The 20,737-nt window shown below is 47.3% G+C and overlaps 1 protein-coding gene across 1 annotated transcript in view; it reads right to left on the bottom strand.

Annotated features, from left to right (window-relative positions):
- Positions 1-20,737, bottom strand: part of LOC115325373 (WD repeat and FYVE domain-containing protein 3) — a 193,923-nt gene that overhangs the window by 112,144 nt on the left and 61,042 nt on the right. The window contains exons 25-30 of the mRNA XM_029986093.3: positions 17,811-17,922; positions 16,036-16,226; positions 14,467-14,619; positions 12,543-12,616; positions 11,682-11,843; positions 1-95 (exon numbers count right to left, since the gene is read on the bottom strand). Of these exons, the coding sequence (XP_029841953.2) occupies positions 1-95; positions 11,682-11,843; positions 12,543-12,616; positions 14,467-14,619; positions 16,036-16,226; positions 17,811-17,922 (787 nt within the window). The remainder of the gene's footprint in view (positions 96-11,681; positions 11,844-12,542; positions 12,617-14,466; positions 14,620-16,035; positions 16,227-17,810; positions 17,923-20,737) is intronic.

Raw genomic sequence — 20,737 nt, forward strand, 5'->3', positions numbered from 1 at the left:
CTGAAGACTCGGACATGTCAGTCTCCCTCTTCAGGTTGAGCAGCTTCTCAGAAACTGAAGGTCGCGGTAATGTGGACACCATGAACTGGCCGAACCTAAAACAGAGTCAGGACGTTAGATTTGGACCCTGCAAAAAGACTGCCAAACTAAGCTCAGCTCATAATATTTCATTATGAGGGTTTTCATAAGGCTGAGTTTGACAAATATGTGTGTTTATGCCTCTTTTTTATTCTTGGCTTGTTTCTGGTTGAAGTATGAATGTTTATGACATCTTAATGCTGTCTGCTGCCTTTGACTGCATGCCTTAGCTTCTGACTTACTGTAATACATAAACCGAGATTAAAAATTAAGATAGCACCTAGATCACAAGTAACACACAAATATTACAACAACAAAGCAGACATCAAAGAAGTGTAACAGCTGTAATTGCTGGGAGGTCACACCAACCAGTTTGTTTGCTTATTAGGAATGTGCAAACAGTGCATTTTGAGTTTTTCTAATAACAAATAGTTAGTCTTGTGCGAATAGTGGATTTTGAGTTCGAAGCGAATAGTGGTTTTGGCCGAATTTTTTCGAATCGAATATCGAATAGTTTTTTCCACGCCTTTCACTATCATAACATAATGCTTAGACAAAAACCCCTGTTCCACCTGTTCATTTATAAGCCAAGTTTAATCTATCTATATTTATGAACTGTGACCTCAGAAGGTCTGATGTCTTGGGATGGTAAGTAAACAAGTTTGACATAAAATGGCCAACTACTATACCCAATTGAGTGAATTTACAAATCTTAAATATTCTCTCTTTAATTTCGAGTCAAAAAAGAATGACTCGCGCATGATGAACGCAGGTTTTAAGGGCATCTCTGCCCAACATATACTCTTGCAAAACAGTCAGTTTAATTTAAAAATTTTTAACCAATGTAGATACTGTAAAACCCTTAATGTTTGCGAGCCCTTAATTTTCACGAATATCGAGAGTTGAAAAATTTGTGAAACTTAAAGGCACGCGAAAATTTCGGTCTTCAAGAGTTTCGATGCAGGTCTCTGGAATTCGCAAACTTTAGTGGCCGTGATATGTCCTCTGTGACCGATTCGCGAAAAATAGGGGCCCCGAAAACAAAGGGTTTTACAGTATACACATTCACAAAGTTTCCATTTATTTTTAAATACAGCTGGCACGCGTGCACCATTCCGCTTTGAATATATGGTTTTCGTCCAAGCACGCAACTGCGATATTCATACTTTTCCAAATCTTTATCGGGGGATCGGTGGCCGATTGAACGTATAAAAGTGAATCGATCCGTCCGCCAAGGGTGTCCTTTGTCACCACTTCTTTTTTGCATTTACATAGAATCCCTTTGCATTAGTATTTTTAAAAACAGTACTATCAGTGGTTTTCAGCTTCATGCGACCGAAGTTAAAGTGTTAGCGTATGCTGATGATATTGCAGTGTTTTGTTCCAACCGCGAGAGTATTGTTCAAGTCGTTCACAGGCTTAAACGTTATTGCGAAGTCAGTGGCAGCTCTGTTAACTGGGCCAAGTGCCTGGGATTTTGGCATGGAGAGTGGAGCTCTACTCCTAGTTCGTTTGCCAACATGCAGTGGGTGACCACCCCCGTAAAATATTTGGGAGTGCCTCTAGAAAATTATCGCGATAGCGAACCCTATTGGTGACGGCAGGTAATGGAGCTTCGCGAAAGAGTAGAAAAAAGTCGGAGGTATGATCTGTCTATTTTTGCACGGGCCACAGTTTGCAATTTGTTTTTTGTCAGCAGTGGTACGTTCTACAAGTTTTGCATTGTTCGCGGGTAAATGTGCAGAAATTGCACCGGGTATTTGCAGTGTTTATTTGGGGTTCCACGTGAGAGCGATCGAGTAGGACGAATCTTTTCCGGCGCGTACGCAATGGGGGGCTTAGTTTGACGCATTTGTTTTTACGTCAGGTTGTTATAGGTTCATGTATTTTCGGGACATAAGTGACCCCTTTTTGCGCACCATTTGTCAAGTGAGAGTTGCAAGCAGGTTGCCTGAATTGATTGTTTCCACGTCATCGATGTCGGGTGGTATTCACGGATATTTAAAGGAAGTCGTTGCCTCATGTAAATTTCTGTTATCTCGTTTTTCAGTTGAGTATTTGAGTGAGGTTCCTCGGAAAAGATTGTATAAGGCTGTGTGCGATACTGTGTTTCCTGTACCTCTATACAGAGCCTTATACTGTGCAGGCCCAGGGCAAGATGTCTTGAAGCGCGTTAAGCGTATGGTGGTGCCCGCAGGCATCAAGACTTTCTTCTTTACATTACATTCAGGTACACTGCCGGTCAAGACATGGCTAAACGAGAGGCGACTTTTTGTACCGTGGGGGGATCACTGCTTTTTATGCAAGAAGCCAGAGACGGTCGAACACGTGTTTCTTGAGTGCTGGGATGGGGTCTTCTTCTGGGACGTCCTCCAACGTACCCTGAAGAAGGACCTCCCCCTGGATGCGCATGGAATCCGTTATCTATCGGTTAAAAACGAGGAAGGTTTTCCCTTTGACCTGGTTATGCTGTTGGGTCTGCACAGTATTTGGAAGTCCCGAATGGCTCTACACAACGCTGACAATAATGTACGGGAGGCGCGGGAATATTTTCGTGAAAGTGTATCTTTGTTAGTTGAAGTCAACAGAGCACAGAAGTGCGAGCCTGAGTGGCTTCCGCGCATTGAGGCACTTTTGTCCATGAAACAATTTTAGCCTCCGACGCCAGTCACTTCGAACTGGTTTAGTTTAGCCTTGCCCTGCTTCCTATGGTTTGAGCGATATGCCTACCTATTTGACAATGTAAAAAAACCCGGCAATAAAGAAAAAAAAAAATCGGTGGCCGAGTGGTCTAGCGCACACCAGCTCGGAGCACGTGGAACGAAAGCTCGCGCTGCAGAACTCAGGGATCCTGGGTTCGAGCCCCACCCCTGCCCGGTTTGATCTGGATGAGCATCGTACCGGCGTGCGGTCGTGTTTCACTACTGCGTGGTGCACGTTAAAGACCCCAGGCTAGCGGCTGTACCACACTGGCTAAATTTCTCATCTACAGCTGGGAGACTCGTCGCCCCTGTGAGGCAGACCAAGTTCTAGGCTGTATAAACACACACACAACCCCAAATCTTTATCGCGGCGGGTTACTCCGTTGAGTGCGCTTCTTACCGAGCACCGATGTGATGCGGAGAAGCAACACCCGCGGAGCTTGTTTCCGTGGGTATTGCTTCTCCGCAGTGCACCGATGCTCGGTAAGAAGCGCACTCAACGGGGCTAACCCACCGCAATCAACACTTCGAAAAACGCGAATAGTGAAGTTCTTCTCGAAGCGAATATCGAATAGTGTATTATTCGGAACTACTATTCGAAATTTCGAATATTCGCACAACCCTACAAATAGTTTCTCCAAGCTTTTCACTACTGCACCCTGTTAAGATAAAGCCGAGCTGAACTTGTGAAGGTGTTCCAAAGCTTCCAATAGTCCATTTCTAAGCTAAGTTAGTTTTAATCTTAATATATTTATTGACTGTGGCCCGGGGAAGTTCAATGCCTGCCTTAGAATGACAAAAAAATGACACATTTGTCACATTTGACATAAAATTAGACCTATAAAGATACCCAGCTGTACCTAGTCGAAGGAGTTTATAAATAAGCTTGCTTTATGCTAACCTTTCTTCAATCTTGAGTTCGGAAAAAACAATTGAGCAGTCAAGCGGTGATTCACAGTACGGTCACAGCGATAGCTGCAACACGTCATGGCGAAGTCGTTGGGCATCGGCATCCCTTTCACGCACCGTGGGGCAGTGGGGCGCGAGAACGCAAGCGTTCAGAACAAAATAGACATCTGTTTTGTTCCGAATGCTTTTGTTTCTCGTTTTGTTCCAGAGCGCGTGAAAGTGTGTCTCCCGGCACGAGCTCTCGGCATTGACAGTGCTACAACGGCATTTTGTTATCGGCTATTTTTTTCCCCAGAGAGCCCGTGCGGGGGGGGGTCAAGTACTACAAAAAGCCCAAGTTTAGAGCAGGTTATTAACGCTGTGGCCTAGCTCAGCGGTAACGCCTCTGCTTCCCATGCAACGAACCCAGGCTCGATTCCTGCGGGCGGCGGGCAATCTTTTCCCAGGATTTGGCAACAAATACGACGGACGCCCTATACCCCCAACTGCAACATCAACGACAACAACTACTATTACATCAACAACGGACATCAACCCCAGTGATGGGAAGAGCCCATAACAGCTGTTGCTATCAAAGACAATCACTTACAATGAATGCAGGTTGTCAGGGCATCTCTGTCTATTATAGTTTTGCATATTAGCCACACCTTAATTTTGAAAATTTTACTGCAAAGAGAAATCTGACGTCCACAAAATTTTCTCAAATACAACAGGCGCGTGCATGCACTGTATACTTTAAAAGTGTGCTTTTCCCCTAAGCACGCAACTGCAATATTTGCTTAAAAGTTTTGACTGCGGCAAGTTAGCCCCGTTGAGTGCACTTCTTACTGAGCACTGGTGCAGTGCAGAGAGGCAACACCCATATAAGCGAGCGCTGCAAACAGTGCTTCTCCGCAGTGCACTGGTGTTCGGTAAGAAGCGCACTCAATGGGGCTAACCCACTGTGATCAACACTTCGGAAAGTATGAATCTCACACTTCACCTTGAAGCGAATATTGAATACAGCCTAAGCTCGTTATTACAAACCTTGATTTAGACCAAAATTTTGGTCTGTTGTAAAAGGAGTATGTTATGTGCAGATATGAAGTTGAGTCAATGATATGTAGAGGAAAACCAACCGAACCTCACAAATCGGTATGTTATTTCCAAATGCCTGCGTAACCAGGTCTGTTGTAATGAGCTTAGACTTAGCATATTATTCTAAACTGCTACTCAAAAATTCGAATATTTGCACAATCCTATTGTTTACTTAGTTAGACACTAGGTCTAGGGTAACAGGGCAAAAGGCAGATTTGCTCCGTTTCACAATGTCCCGTTACCCATCCAGACTGTTCAGCGGGCAACAATGGAACAACATTGAAGAAAGAAAAAAAGAAAAAAATGCAAGAAAAAGCCAGTCTGTAGCAAAAATGCAACATATTTTGTAAAATGGTTACTCAAGCAATAAACTTAGCACAGGGTGAGTCCTTGAAGCCAAGAAGACGAAGTATATGACATCTCAAAACATTTATTCTATGGGGCCACGAGAATGTACCTTTTACAGCGGAGCTGTTAAGGGCTAGGTTCCCCAGGATTGTGTCCGTGTATGTCGACACAAACCTACGTGGACAGTAACCGCTATCTATATAAGTGACGGCAGCAAGCACACAACCAGTATGGTTTCCGCGGTCGCTCGTAGATGGCAGCAACCTTTCCAGCTATCATAGAATTGATAGTTGGGCGCATTGGTGGGAATTCATTGTAGGAAACAGCGCGAAAAACAGACGATGACGAAGAAGAAGCACAAGGCGTATCGAGTACAGGGGGGCTAAGCTCGGCGCGGCGAGATCGAGGCGAGTTCTCCGCCAAACTCGCCGACCGCCGCGATTGGTCGGCGCCGCGCATGACGACACGCGCAGACACTCCCTAGATCGTGACGTTAAACGGAGGGTTTGAGGCAGTCGGAGAGTTGCATATTCGGAACTCGCGGCGAGATGCGGTGACGTCACTGTGACGTGGTAGAAGCCGCCGCGGATAGGAAAAGCTTGCCGGCTCCGACCTAGGCGAGTTTGGGCGAGTTGGGCGCGAGATCAGGGAGCAGCGTCCAAAATGGCAGCGTTTTCGTTCGTGTTTTGCCGTCGGCATAGGTATTTAAACCACGCCAATGTGTTTGACATGGACGACGTTCATTTTCAACAACACTATCGCCTCTCGAAAGATGTGGTAAGGTGGCTGTGCGATGAACTGCGTGGCGAACCGGGCTTGAGGCGATGGAGACGTGAATGAACCGTCGCCCCCGTCGTGAATCCTACATCCAAATTCTACAAAGTGAATCCTACAAACAAATGTGTTTTTACGGCAATCTGCAACCAGGAACGCAATTTACCATTACCTACAGACTTTTACAATTATTTTGATGGGTTGCTGTGCTGCGTAGATGCAAGATAAACGCACTTGATAAAATTCAAACTAAAACAGATGATAGCAGAAAAGCAATATACATTAATGGCGCAGGCTAACAACTGTGTAATTTCTTTCTCATCTTTCTCCCTCCACACCGTATTTTGACAAACAAATTGGCCGTTAGTTGTTTATACAGCAGGAGAACATGCCAGAACATTGCGACATTGTCACTATACTGTAGATAAGCAATTTAGCCAGTGCAGTATGACTGCTAGCTATAGGGTCTTTAACGTGCACCACGTAGTAATGATACACGACCACATGCCGGTACGATGTTCATCAACATCAAAAAGGGCAGGGGTGGGGGTGAATCCACGATCCTGGGTTCTGCAGCGCGAGCTTTCGCTCCACGTGCACCCTATTCTGAAAAAAAGAAAAAAATATTGTGGCTGTGTGGCGGTGTGGGGGGAGAAAGATGAGGAAGAAATCACACAGTTGTTAGTCTGCTCCATTCCTGTACGTTGTTTTTCGTCTATACTCTGCTTTAGTTCATATCTTTATCAAGAGCGTTTTTCTTGCATCTACGTGGTGCAGCAAACCATCACAATGTCTAGTCAACTAGCCCACATCCAAGCAATGTTTGTATAATTAGCATCCCTGCTGTTACCTATTCTTATTTGTCATTTACGATTTAAATAAAAGACATTGGGCTGTATGTATGTTGATACTGCCTAAAACTTGCTCTGCCTCAACGGGGAAGATTCTCCCAGCTGTAGATGAGAAATTTAGCCATGCAGTGCTGTACAACAACTAGCCTGGGGTCTTTAACGTCCATCCCGCAGTAGTGTTACACGACTGCGCGCCAGTACGATGTTCATCAACATCGAAACGGGCAGGGGTGGGGATTGAACCCAGCATCCTGGGTTCTGCAACGGACCTTTCACTTGACGTGCTCCGAGCTGGTGTGCGCTAGCCCAGCCGGCCACCGATCCCCCCGATTGAAATAAAATACTGCGGAGCGTAGGGAAAAATCGGAGCTACGCTGGGGAACTTGCCGCCGCCGGGGGGGGTCGGAAATGTAAGAGGGGGAGTGGGAAACTCGCCGGGGCGGAGTCAAAAGAAGCTCCTCCCCTCCCTCGTGACGTGGCATCGGAGAGATTCCCGCCGGAGGCGAGCTTAGCCCCCCAGCTCCGCTGGTCTTCCTTCTTCTAGTGATGTGATTGGCCTAAGCCGTTTTGGAGCACCTTTTGGAGCAGCGAAAACAGTGTTTTGGAGCAGCAAATGTGGCCTTTGGAGCAGCCAAAACAGTGTTTCGGAGCTAAAAAAGTGACATTTGGAGCATATATTCTTAGAAAAATAAAAATATTTATTTTAAGTGCTGGACAAACAAAGGGCACTATGTGTTGTGTTGTGATGTGATGTGACGTGTTGGGGCGGAACTCGCTGCTTGTGTTTTTGCTGCTGAGACATCCCACAAGTATACAGTGCTGTAAGCGTTGCCGAGCAATAAAAAAAAAACAAAAAAACACTTGCTAGTGTTTTACTGCTTCCCGACGTGGCAGATTTTTATAAAAAGTAAGCAAATGTAAAGCAATGAATTGCAAGCGTCCCGGCTGGTGCCTCTCGTGCAATCATGTTCACATGTACGTGAAGGCAACTTCGGCAGGCTTGCAGTTACACGTGCTTCGTCGCGCGAGCGGAGACAACGGCTGTTCGACCGAAACCGAAACCATGCCACTCCGCTCCGTCGCCAACTGGTTCCCAAAATAGTATGCAAAATGTAACTGTCCAGCATACGACAATAAACAGTCCAGCGGCGCGTGCTTGCCAGGCCGGCAGGCGAGCTAGAGGCTATACACACAGAAAAAAAGAACCTGAGCATATCGATGCAAGACATTGCGAATCAGGGTCAAAAAGTTCTTGGGCCGCTTTGTGCAACGACTGAACTCGAGACAAACAAGCGCGGTGTGCGGGTTCAGCGTGCAGACATTGCCTTCTTTGCTTTAGCTCACTTCTCGTCATCAACTTTTTTCGCGGCAGATTTTTCACGTACCGGGGTCCCTCTCGAAAGAAAGCTTATCGAGAGAAACCTAGGTAATCAAAACTTTGCCAAGCAGTCATTGAGTTAAAGAGGGATTTTTGTAGCAGCGTATGATTTAAACAAGAGCAGGAATGTTGATGCGTTTCAGTTTAGAAAGCGCCATATCTGCAGCGACGTGGGGACGGCAACACACGACGTCGCGCAACCACGGCTACTGTGGTTGCGCGAGCGCTTCAGCTCACAAAGTAACTCGCCGCGCAAGGAACTCTTGCCGCGCGGCATGTCTGGCACTCGGCACACTAACATTGGAGCGTCCGCACAGGCCCGCGTCTATCGCTAAAAAAATAAAAAATAAAAAAATAAAAAAAGTAAGAAAGACGCCAGACGAGATTCCCGAGACGACGAGAGCGCGAAACGCGAGACGACGGGAAAAATCATGCAAGACCGAATAGACGATTGATGCAGGGTACATTGTGTCCGGCGGCGTCTTTTGTGCCACCAAGCTCATGCACGCTCAATTACGGTTCTCAGTTTAGTTTCGTTTTTGAAAGGCGACCAAAATTGGTCCTTTGGAGCAGGCTTGGCGCAGATTAGCCACATTTTGGCGAAATGTAGCAGGATGTTGCAGGGTTAGCCCCTTGGCGCAGTTTGGTGCAATTGGCGCAGCAATCACATCACTGTTCTTCACGAGAGTGGAAAGGCTGAACGATTTTAGCTCCTTAGGGTTGTGGGATTCCCCTTTGGGGGTACTACTTAGAAACACAGAAGGTTCTTTGAATCCGGGAGGCCGCCGCCATTGTTGACGACGACTCCTCAGCCTGCTTGAAGCTAGACCTACATAGGGATACAGTAGACTGTCGGTAATTCGAAGCTCACAGGGACAGCAAAATGCTCCGAATTAAGCGAACTTCGAATTAAAAAAGCACATATAAAACTGAGTTTATTTTATTCAGTACTCACTTAGGAGAAGAACTGGTCGATCTTAGACTGTTTTCGCTGATGCATCCGCGCCACCGTTACTCGGCTCTGCAAGTTACGCATGCATCGTAAGGCGTCTTCGGCGTTCTCTTCGCCCGAGAAAAAACGTTCTACAACGCCCAATGCAGTTTCCGCATCAGCGGCACTCGGCGCCTGAATCGACGGCGGCAAGAGTTCTTCGTTGTCAGAGTCATCGTCACTTCCTTGCATCACCACATCAGGCCTAACCACTTTGATTATTTAGACGTCCGAAAGCGGACCAGAGACCTCGACGTGCTTGTCAACATCGACATCTGCTTTGACGACGCACTCTCTTCGACTTCTTGCAGCACCTTAACTTTGGTAGCGAGGTCCAGTGGACGGTACTTACCCCGTTGAGCCATCGTGATAGTACCAAAGCAGCGCGACGGAGCGATTGTTGGGCTGTGCAAAAGCACGTACGAACGAGCCAACACACTTTCAGATCTTCGTTGCCAAAACTCCTCTCTCCTCTCGAGGGGAGAGCGCAGAGTGGGAGAGCAGAGTCCAAAGCAAATCAGCAAACAGCCGCGCGCGCAAGGCTGTTTGTTTGCTTCCTCGCCGCCGAGCCGCAGCGCGCCGTGGCGCCGTCGCACATTGCATCAGATTGCATCATCCCTAGTGCGGCGACGCCAGTGGCGCGGCCGCGGGTTGTGGCATTGCGTATTTGCGCTTGACATTTGTTTTTTTGTTTTTTGCTTTCGGGGTTTCCGGACTTTAGGCGACCACAAAAAATCTTTCGAATTAACCAGCTCCCAACATTTAGCCTTCGAATTACCGCGTGTTTTTCCCCGTAGCATTGTACATACGATTGCCGGGACCAGTCCCATGCTTCGAACTAACCGAAAATTTGAATTATGCGACTTTGAATTACCGAGAGTCGACTGTATAGGGAACCCCATGGTTCCCACACTCCCTATCTAGGTCTAGCTTTGAACAGGCCGTGGGAGTCGTTGTCACCAATGGCGGCGGCCTCCCGGATACAAGGAACCTTCTGTGTCTCTAAGTGGTACCTCCCAAAGGGAAATCCCACATTTGGCACCCCACGTTGGGCGCCAAATGTGGGATTCCCCTTTGTGGTGGTACCACTTAGAAACACAGAAGGTTCCTTGGGTCCGGATAAAGACGTGTTTATTGACTGAAATGCAAACACGCTTCGCTCTTAGACATGAAAAGTCTGGGCGCTGGCTCAATTGCCAGTATCACCCGGTAGGTTTCCCGCGCTGCCGCATTAGACAGATTCACGGAAAGTTGGAGGCCCACAAAGAAAAACCGAGCTCCGTAGAGCAAGGGCCTCCGCCGATGAGAGCCCCTGGTCCTCCTTCGGGGCCAGCTTATGTAGCCTCGGAGAATGGACGCACCCGGGGAGGCCACTAGCAGTCGTGTCCATTATAACTCTCAAGGGTTGGCCGGTGGCACATTCACCCAAAGTGGGCAAGGGAGCGCCGGCCCCTTCGGGGAATTCGGCCTCGGTTCCTTGTATCCAAGAGGCCGACGCCGTTGGTGACGACAAGTCCCATGGCCTGCTCGAAGCTAGGCCTGGATAGGGATATAGGGAACCCCATGGTTCCCACAGGGTCTAGCCTTGTCCGTCCGGCGTTCGTGCTCAGATCGATTGCCACCCATCTGTCTTCTTAAAAAAAAAGAAAAATTTTGCGCAGTCGACAGGATTCGAACCTGTGCGAGGAGACCCACATGGATTTCTAGTCTGTCGCCTTAACCACTCGGCCACAACTGCGGGACGGGTAGGGGGCTCTGAGAAGTGGTAGTAACTCAAGAGCAGGGGATGTCACGGATGAAACGTTACAGGTAGCCGCTCAACGTCTATACAGGAGAGTGTGCTGCGGTCAAATGTGCACATAATCGTGTTAAACTTTGCATCAGCACTACCTATGAACAAAATCAGTACCATCAGCACCACCAGAGCTTCGCCCCAATCAACATCATTCACCACGTGGAGATGCGGTCATTTTTTATGTTGTTTCTAAAGCTGTGTCTTAAGTAATGTCACCGTCGCTTAAGGCTTCAAATTGTACTTTTTCTTTACATTTTGAGTAATGTTTTTCTTAGCATCCTAGGACGCTTTGCGTCAGACTCCTCATACGGTATTAACTGGAACAGACGTAAATTGAAGTGGACTTAAAGCTAGATTTTTCCCCCCGAAACTGTCATCACGAAACAATGGTGCCTAAAATACGTCTTCGACCAGTGCGTATAGTATGCTCATGCATCGAAAGTGGTCCCAAAGTGGCAACAAACGACGTCGCAGAAGCCGGCGTGTCGAGTTGTCAAACGTCGCAATCCCGGTGGTTGATGCTGGAAGTGCTGGCAAAAAGCATGAGCGAACGCGAGTGTCATTGTCGTCGCGGCGTCCCGATTCCCGGCTGATGAAGCTTCCCTGTCTGTCATGTCCACTTCTGCCCGTCGCCAGTATTGCGGTCAGTGACGGCACGACACTGTTGCGACGTCGTCGAGCAGAAATTGAGGTACCGTATTTTAGGACACAGTAAGCGCGGCAGTCAGAGACGCATTTCAAGCACCGTGGCAGCACTGTGATCCCAAGTTGTCCTCACCTAAGGATGTCTCCGCTGCGCTGCGTGCTGTGCAGCAGAGTTCTGAGCAGGTTGCAGAGCAGCCGCACCGTGGAGGCGCTCAGGCACGGGTCGCGCAGCATCATTAGCAGCCTTGTGACCATCTCCAGCTCACGCAGGATCCGAAGGTTCGCCTTCTGCTCGCTGCATGTGAGACGAAGAACCTTTTAAAAAGACACCGCCGACAATGGCGCTACGCAGCCATTATAAATTCTCCACCTCGCTTTCGTAACAAAAACAAGCACAGAACCGCTTTCGCGGTATAAGAAATGCATAAAACTGCCACGTTTTGTCCCGTATGCCTACCTTCGTGCGAACGAAATGAAGAAAGAAAAGGTGCTGTTTGCAAAGGGAATTCGGAGAATGACGAGGCAATGGAATACAAAAAAGTGACTTGTACTGGAACACTTGCACGTTCGGAAGGAAAGTCCACATAGTATTTTCGAGCTCAGACACTAGCGGTGCCTTGCTATTCGCCGTTTTCCTTCCATAAATAACAATGACTGGCTTCCAGATGTTTTGTGATAAAGTAGACGTGATGGAGCTTAATTCGAAAGCATGTCTATAAGGAAAATATGGTAGCTGAATATTGAGCTAAAAAAGATCAGGGTTTGCTAGAAATTGCGACATTTTGTGAATGATTTTGTAAGATACAACATTGGTATCCATCCATCATCTGTAAATGATGCTTTTATAAAACCATCTTCAATTTCTGTCTATTTCCATGTCGTTCATCTCACCAAAGTTAGTAACTTAGCCTTTACTGCCTGAGTAGAGAAAAACCTAAATATCCATGCATGTTGAAAATGGACTATGAGTGTGCAAGGGAGCAACAGAACTCACCTGGATTCGGTGATCAACTCATGAAAGTGCTCGTAGAGAGATTTGTGCAAGTCACCAGGAGCATCTCGCCAGACCTGAAAGGGCCACAAGAAAGATGCATGACAGGTCAGCTCTCTAAATTTAACTGACTGAGAGGTACATAAAAGGTACTACACTGCAAAAATTTGCTTGCTGAGATTTGTTTTAACAGAAGCTAAAAATAAAATTTTACTTAGCAATCTGCCATTTTGACACAATTTTATAATTTATGAAAATCTGAACTGGGGTGGCGGGGTTGACTTATAATCAGAACCAAAGCCTTCCACCACTAACAAAGCCAAAGCAGCCGTGATAGCGGCAACGCCTTGGTTTCTTAGCGGTTCATACAGCAGTACCTGTAACATTGCACTATTGTGTGCACTGATTTTGTAATTACTTTTTTTTAAATCTTTGCAAACAATCGCATATCAGCACGAAACATGCGGAATGCTGTGGCAGACAAAACAGGATGAACAGTTATGCGCCGTGCAGCGATACGTCGAGTTCCGAGGGTGTGGCGACAGTTAATGTAAGGGCCATGCTGGAACGGCCACTAAAACAGCCTCACTGGCTTCGCCCAGAAACCTCTGATCATGCGGTTGCACATTCTTTGTTTGAATGATTTAGGTTTTAAACGACACCATGTGACCGTGCTGGCGGGTGCCAGGCCACAATTTTCTGTAACGACGGATGTGGTCTTATGGTCTAGGGTTTCGGTGCTCAGTTATAACCATTCTTTGTGCGAAAGTAACCAACAACTGCGCTGCTGGACGCAAGTTCGACTTGTCGGAGCGGGCAGTGCACCAGTGGCATCTGCAACAGCATACAATCTTTGATTGTGAAAGCAAACAAAGAGGTTTCTACAGGCTAAGATCTGGATGCTTTTTGGAGTTCAGAGGCCGAGCTTGCAATGCACGTTGCAGGAATCTACGATCAGTTCCTGCCCGTGATGTGCCACGCGATCCCCGAGCCAGCTTGGAAGATACGGTCATTTGTGAAATGCAGAAGATTTTATTGGACAATGATACGCTTAGGAATCATAGCAGTGATGACGACATGAACAGAAGCTCCAGTCAGAACGAATTGTAATTCAGTAAATAATAAACGTTCGCCGTAGAGTGCACTCAAAACTATAATTTCTTTTTCTCGTTTTGCTGACGTGCAATATACTTACAATCGTGTAAATACAGTATCGAGAACCAGCTAACAACACAAAGTGAAGGCCAAACCAAGCAAACTACTAGGATAAGCGTAGACACGACAAGGACAAGCTGCCAGTTCAAATAGTGTCCTTGTCTCGTAATTTCTGCCTTTCCTCATTTTTGTTTTTTAATGCGAAAGCATTAACTGTCCCATGGAGCAAAGACGGCGTTGTCTGCAGCTGTAACTGTTTGTAGCAGAAAAACGGCACCCCCAAGCGGAATTCCCATTGGCTGCGACGCGTCATATCAGATGCTTCGTCACAGAAACCAGCCGGGCACTCAAGGACAAAGCGGACGCGCTTTAGAAATAAAACAAAGAAAAGTACAGCAACACAGAAGCATCGACACGGAAGCTGTGGAGCCGGAGGGGATGCCGCGCCTGTGCAGTGGGGGAGCGTGAAGTCACTGCTGGCGCACCGTTTGAAAAAGAAGGACGTGGTGCACAGCTTGTAGAAATGCACTGCATGTAGGAATGCTCTTGCATTTCTATATGTATGCAATCTAAAATGTCTTTGGCGAATTTTTTTTTTTTTTTCTTTTCATTGTTTGCGCGGATTTTTTTTTTAGAAGGATTGCTTGGTTACAAACACAAAAAGGTCAACCTGCATCTAGAGCTGATTTTCTACTTTGTAGATTTTTCTCAAGCACAGTTGACAAGGAAAGCCATAAAAAAACAGGGTAAAAAAAAAATAAAGAAAACCCACCTCGAGGTTGCAGAGAAGGTCCTCAAAGGCAGTCATATTTGGGATGACAGTGGTCTCCCTGCCACTGTCCACCGTTCCCACCAGGGAGAAGGCCAGGTGCAAGATGTGGCTGTTGAGCAGGGAGCTCTTCTTCTTGAACAGCATCGCCAGGGTCTGTCGTTGTGCATGGTAAGCAGGAAGGACACGTAAGCTTCATCCCTTCTTAGCCACCGTAATGTTTGCATTCAAAAGTTTGCTCCATAGATCACTTATCACGGTAAAGATGGTTATACTTAACCCCCCCTTGAAATGATGTAACGTATCTGTCGTCGGTATTGCTAAATGCTTAAAAAAAAAAAAAAGCCCGCAGCAAGTTTCTTAGGGTTTGATCCCAAGGCCGACGGTCGCAAAGCAAGCGCTTTACTAGAGCTATCTGAGCTGCTTCCACGTGCTGCTTAGTAATCTTCACGTGTTGAGAGCACATGCACGCATGAGTCTCACGTAGCACCTGCCAAATGGACACAGTTGCGGCGACCTCGCATCGCGTCGCTTTGAGTCTTGCACTGCATCCGTCAGAGGGCTTTTGCACAAGTAAGTGCGTTGCTCTCTGGGCACATATTGGCAATGGTGCCGCCACGCAAGGTCCATAAGGATACAATAGGGTGCGATAAGGTCTAGCGGCCGTCTATGTGACTGCAAAGTGGATTCGCACGGAACTGGTCGTTTTGGTGCCTCGGTGCACGAATACTTCGTTCTACTTAGCATCTTGGAAAGAAAGCCCTCCCGAAGTTAGCATTCCAGCGGGAAGGGAACGCCAACTTAGCATTCCTGGTGGTTGCGCCCCCACAGCTTTCACCCCACAATTTTGCACCTCTCCAGTTTCTTCGAAGCATGTGCTTGTTCTCTTCCCCCTTGCATCCTAAATACTCTGCCATCACGTGACCGTGGGTGCTGGCTTAACACCTAGATAATGAGGCCACAGTGCTGGATGTTCCGGGTCACCTGCCAGTGTAGGGCGTGGGTCGACGCAAGCGTCGCGTCGGTGTAGGGTGAGTCTCGAGTTAGATTGGCGAGGGCATACAAGTTTCAGCCGAATGCCAACGCGACACCCGTGTGACGCTCTTCCTTTACAGGAGTGCATCGCAGAAAGAGGCTGAGAGTCATACGTATAGCAAACTAAGTTTTAAACAAACTGAGCTTTTTAATTGTTAAAGCAAAATATCTAAGAATGTCTCATCCACATCTGATAACTTCCGAGATGCACAAAGCGTGCTGCGAATGAACTGGGCATGTGCGGTGTGTGCAATGTTACGGGATCAGGTTATGTCATGTGGATCATGATATTATGATGGCGTCGAGGGGGGGGGTCGGGGGACGTGATAAGGTCACGTGATATCATCCTGTCATGCAATATCGTGATGTCACGAGGCACCGTGATATCACGTGACGCGCAGACTTCCCGTCAAGTCACGTGACATCGCGTGACGCCTGAACTTGATGTCACAAGGTCACATGACCTGTGTCGGTAAAGCGTGATGCCTTTATCGCGAAACCCAGCTCTACGATGCATTCGGCCCTATAGAGACGTACCTGGTAGCCTTTGATGCGGTCCATCTCTTGCTGGGCGGCCCTGTTGCTGCGTACGACGCACACTAGTGCCTTGACGGTGGCGTACAGCCCCTCGACATCGTGCGCCATGGCCACCAGGCCCAGGAGCACCGACACTCCGCCAATGTTCTCCAGGGTCAGAGCCACCGGCCGGGGGATGAACGTGCGTGCCCCTGCATGAAATGGTCGTTGGCGCACGCCAATGTGCGGAGGAAAGCGGAACGACCACGCTTCTATCGGCTCCAACATTGAAGTAAGGGGCAGAAGGCGGACAACTTGTCGCAAGTTGTGAATAGCTGAACCTGGGGTTGTCATTGTGGGAGTTAGAATGACTGGGAGGGTTTTGCCTCTGGCAAACGCTCGGTACCTTCAAAAACGTTGGGGCATTCAAACAAGTCTCGGGCGTGCACGTGGAGACATGAAACCACAAATACCACCAGGCTTGTGCTGGAGGCGGGGCAATTTGAGGCTCCTCTCTAGCATTCTTAGCCTGTCAACAACCCTAGTTAAAAAAGCATCTAACTCAGTTAATTCGATGCAGAGGATGTTTAATGGAGAACGCAAGTTATGTCACGCCACCTACACAAAAAGGGAACATGAAATGCATATTATAAAGGCATGCAAAAATGATATTCATTTCCTGTGAAAACCTGGGGCTCTAAGTTGAACACTTTGTGAGAAAGTCGGCGAGATCGCCGACTGCCGCAATTGGTTAGCGGTGGCTCAATCTTGGCCAATCGCAGCAAGGCAATCTCGCCGACTTTCTTGCTGAGTGTCCAAGTTAAAGCCCCTGGTTGAATGCATAAAAAACCCTGCACTAGTATTAAAAAAAAAAAATTTGCATTGACTGGTTGAGGCAGTGTGGCAGTGGAACATCTGAGCAATACATCTGATGCCCCTCTGAGTTTTGTTTATCTTATCATTTTAGAACTACTCCACTAGTATTTGTTCTCTAAAAAGTCTACTTGAACTTGCACCCCTGCAAACCTGGAGGACGCGTTCCAGCATTTGCCTTCTTCATAAAATTTACTACCACTTCCCAGAGCTAAGCATCCTCCTCTCCCCTCCTCCCTCGTTTCTCCTCTCTCTCCCCTCCCCTCTCCTCTCTCCTTTGCCTTCCCTCCCTCCCTCCCTCCCTCCCTCCCTCCCTCCCTCCCTTACTCCCTCCCTCCTCGATAAAATGTCATCTTGCCTGAATAACTCTAGTCCAATTAAACAAATCTTCAGTAAAATTAATGCGTTTAACAAATCAATCATTTCTCATGCCATCACTGAATGGAACCAGCTGCCATCCTCCATCGTTAACTTCACTGATGCCCCAGCGGAGTTTTATAATCTTCTACCAGCCCATTTTAATCGAGTATACAAATGTAACTTCTGCTGTGTTTATTTTTGTATATTTGTTATTGCTTCTGTGTTACTATTACACCATTCCACATATTGCCCCTTTCTTATCTAATGCTCTAAATGGGCCTTTAAGGGTGAAAATAAATTAAGTGAAATGAAATCCCTTTCATGGCTCTCCACTGTTAGTCGAACTGACTGCTCCGAGCATTAAATAACGGTTGCCTTTTTCACAATACCTAGCTACTACACTTCTCTAAAGCTTTTTAGTGGCAAAAAAAATATCCAAAGTGTAAACTGCAGCTCCTAGAAATTTCCTCTTTAAATTAGGACAATGAAACAGAAGTGAGACTTGTGACATCAAAGCTTAAGAAGAGTTAAAAAAAATAGAGGAATGCATAGTGCCAACTCACCCAGGTATCCAATCAGGACGCCCCCCAGGCATCGGGCGGGCCCGGCGAGGTGAGCTGCCGAGTTATGCAGGATCCGGATGGGAGTCGCATTCTCGTGAGATGACATGCCCAGCTAGAACGGCAGGGCCAAGGCTGAGCTCTCATATGTTAACACTTTATACAATACAACACCAATGCTGTTTACCGGGCAACTGGGTTAGTCAGCCTCCTGGGTCTTGCAACTTTGAATTAGTAATTGTTGAGTTCTTAAGCCAACACACTTAGAATTATCCGATTAAAAATATGTGCCTTTCAGATGGGACCACATTGAAATTCAATAAAAGCAAAAATTCTAAAAAGGCGATTTCATTATAATGAGAGATTACTGTATATTTAATTAACTGTTTAGGATACAATCGGTTGGAGCTACCAGAAGCGTTTTGTCTGGTCTGCCACGACCCTGCCCAGTCTGTGGCTTCCAGGCCTCCCTGCTCGGCTCTTCCCTCCCGGTGTCTCGGGTTGCATACGACGTTGTTTGGGCTCAATAGGTCGTGTTTGCGATACACAGCGCACGTTTTCACAGGCCTAGCCGGGTAGGTGGCTGGCATGTCTGTGTCCATGTTGGTCTTCTAAAAAGAAGAATCCCCCCTTGTGCCATTAGGCTGCGTGGCAGACGAATTTGGAATGCCTGCTTCAGGTATTGCAGAATTGTTCTGATGTCTTGAATCAGGTTTGGAGAGTCATCCCTGGAAATTGGAGATGGTGAACCATCTCTCTGACCAATGTTGTGGGAAGGGGCAAACTTTCTCTATGCTCTGGCGCACCTGAGGCTATCGTCTTAATTAGTAAATATTCCCTCTTCCTCCTAGGGTAAATGTCTCAGCTGTTCAATGTGCTGTTTCCAGGTACTTCAGTTGTTTGTGCAAATCTTGTATGTTCGGTTTCCTAGAACATGAATGACGGCGCCTTTCAACCATTTCTTGTAGTTCCTGCATGCTCTTGCCCGACTCGGTCTTTCCGATGTAGGTGCTGTCTTTTAGAGTTACGCGAGGTGTGCTGCTTCGCCTGTTTTGATCACAAATCGGTTCTTGACTGTCTAAGATGGTCAAACCCCATGCGAAATTTTTTTATCATCATTTTGGCAGGTGTTGAGCCAGTTGTCATGTGCGGGGTTGTCTGGTATGCCACCAAGAAGTTATGACATGCCATTTCTGGACATTTGATTATGTCCATTCTTTTAGTTTCTAATTTTGTAGCACTCTTGTCAGTCATTAAGAGTCTTGACAGTGTGTCTGCTACAAGTTCTTATCGACTGACACATACTTCATGTCGAAGTCATACCCTGACAAGATGATGGCCCATCACTGCATTCTTGCTTCAACCGTGCCTGGGGTTCCCTTATCGGGATTGCAAATTGATTCCAGGGATTTGTGGTCTGTCCTCAGTGTGAATGGCATCCAAACAAATACTGGTGAAATTTATTTATGCCTTCAACTAGGCTCAACGCTTCTTGTTGACCTGAGAGTAGTTTCACTCACCTTCGGAGCACATTCTTGACATGAAGGTGATGGGCCTTTGTCGCTTGTTGTATGATGCATGTTTAAGTACCGCAACAGTTCCATGACTCCATGCATCACAGGGCAATTCCCGAGGAAGTGCAGGGTCATAGAGCACTAGCAGACTCTGGTTGGTTAGTTGCTTCATCACTTCGTCGGAGGCTCTCTGGCATGGTCTCGACCATTCCCACCTTTTATCTCTTCGCAGCAGTTCATGCAGCGGATGTAGGATGTCGGCTGTGTTGATAACGAACTTTCCGTAGTCGTTCAACAGACCCAGAAATGCTCCGAGTTCTTCTTAGCCTCTTGGCGTCTTCGCTTGAAGGATCCCCTCCACCTTCTTGGGATTTCAGTAAATCCCTAGCTTGTCTACGACATGTCCTAGGTAATCAACGAAGTCCTGGATGAAAAAAAAGGCCGCATCTCCACGTGGTGAATGATGTTGATTGGGGCGAAGCTCTGGTGGTGCTGATGATACTGATTTTATTGTTCATAGGTAGCGCTGAGCTCGGTGTTGCGTTTAAACTTCATCATTACTGCTTTATGGTCGGTGAAATGCAGAGCCAGTGGTTCTTCTAGCGCAGGGGTTCTCAAACTTGGTTCCGGGGAACACTTGGGTTCTACGAGCTGGTCTCATGGATTCTGCGAACACCCAAATTGCAACCCCCCCCCCCCCCCCCCCCCCATGCCGCAGGCTGCACGGCGGGACCATGCAAAGCACCTTCATCTTACTTTGTACTGACATTGCGATTGATATGGTGGGGATATATGGGAAGCAACACAAGCAAAATTCCTTACAATTGTGCATCTGCTGCTTCTCCGTCGGCAAATATGGAGGGGGGGGGGGGGGGGGGGGGATTCCGCGGCAGTTTTTAAGGCTACCTGGGGTTCCGTGAGGCCAAAAAGTTTGAGAACCCCTGTTCTAGCGGATCAGCTTGGATCCGCTAGAAGCCCTGGGAACGCATCTCCACCGCTTAAGTTAACGGTCCATGTCAGAAAGAGAATGGGTGGTATGGATCGTGGTTATATACGCAGTTGAGCATTTGACCACAGCACCCTCTCGTCTATACACGTTGAACCAATGCTTGCAAAGTTTAACGCAATTATATATGCATTCGACCGCAGCGCCCTCTCCTGTGTAGACGTTGGGCGGCTACATGCAACGTTGAAGTGTAGCGTAGTGGTTAAAACGTCTGCCTCATAAGAAAGAGGTCCTGAGTTCGAACCCCTGTGCAGGTGTATGTTTTATTTTTTTTAAAAGTTGACCGATCCCGGAGGCAGTGCAATCGATGTGAGCACAGACCCCGGACGGATGGACAAGGCTAGACCCTACGGAGCTTCGCCCCTAAAAAGCATCTTTTCTTTCCCAAGCGGGTTCAATGAGTTCTTGCA

Source organism: Ixodes scapularis, unplaced genomic scaffold (assembly GCF_016920785.2).
Source record: "Ixodes scapularis isolate PalLabHiFi unplaced genomic scaffold, ASM1692078v2 PGA_scaffold3__209_contigs__length_174095766, whole genome shotgun sequence".
Lineage (NCBI taxonomy): Eukaryota > Metazoa > Arthropoda > Arachnida > Ixodida > Ixodidae > Ixodes > Ixodes scapularis.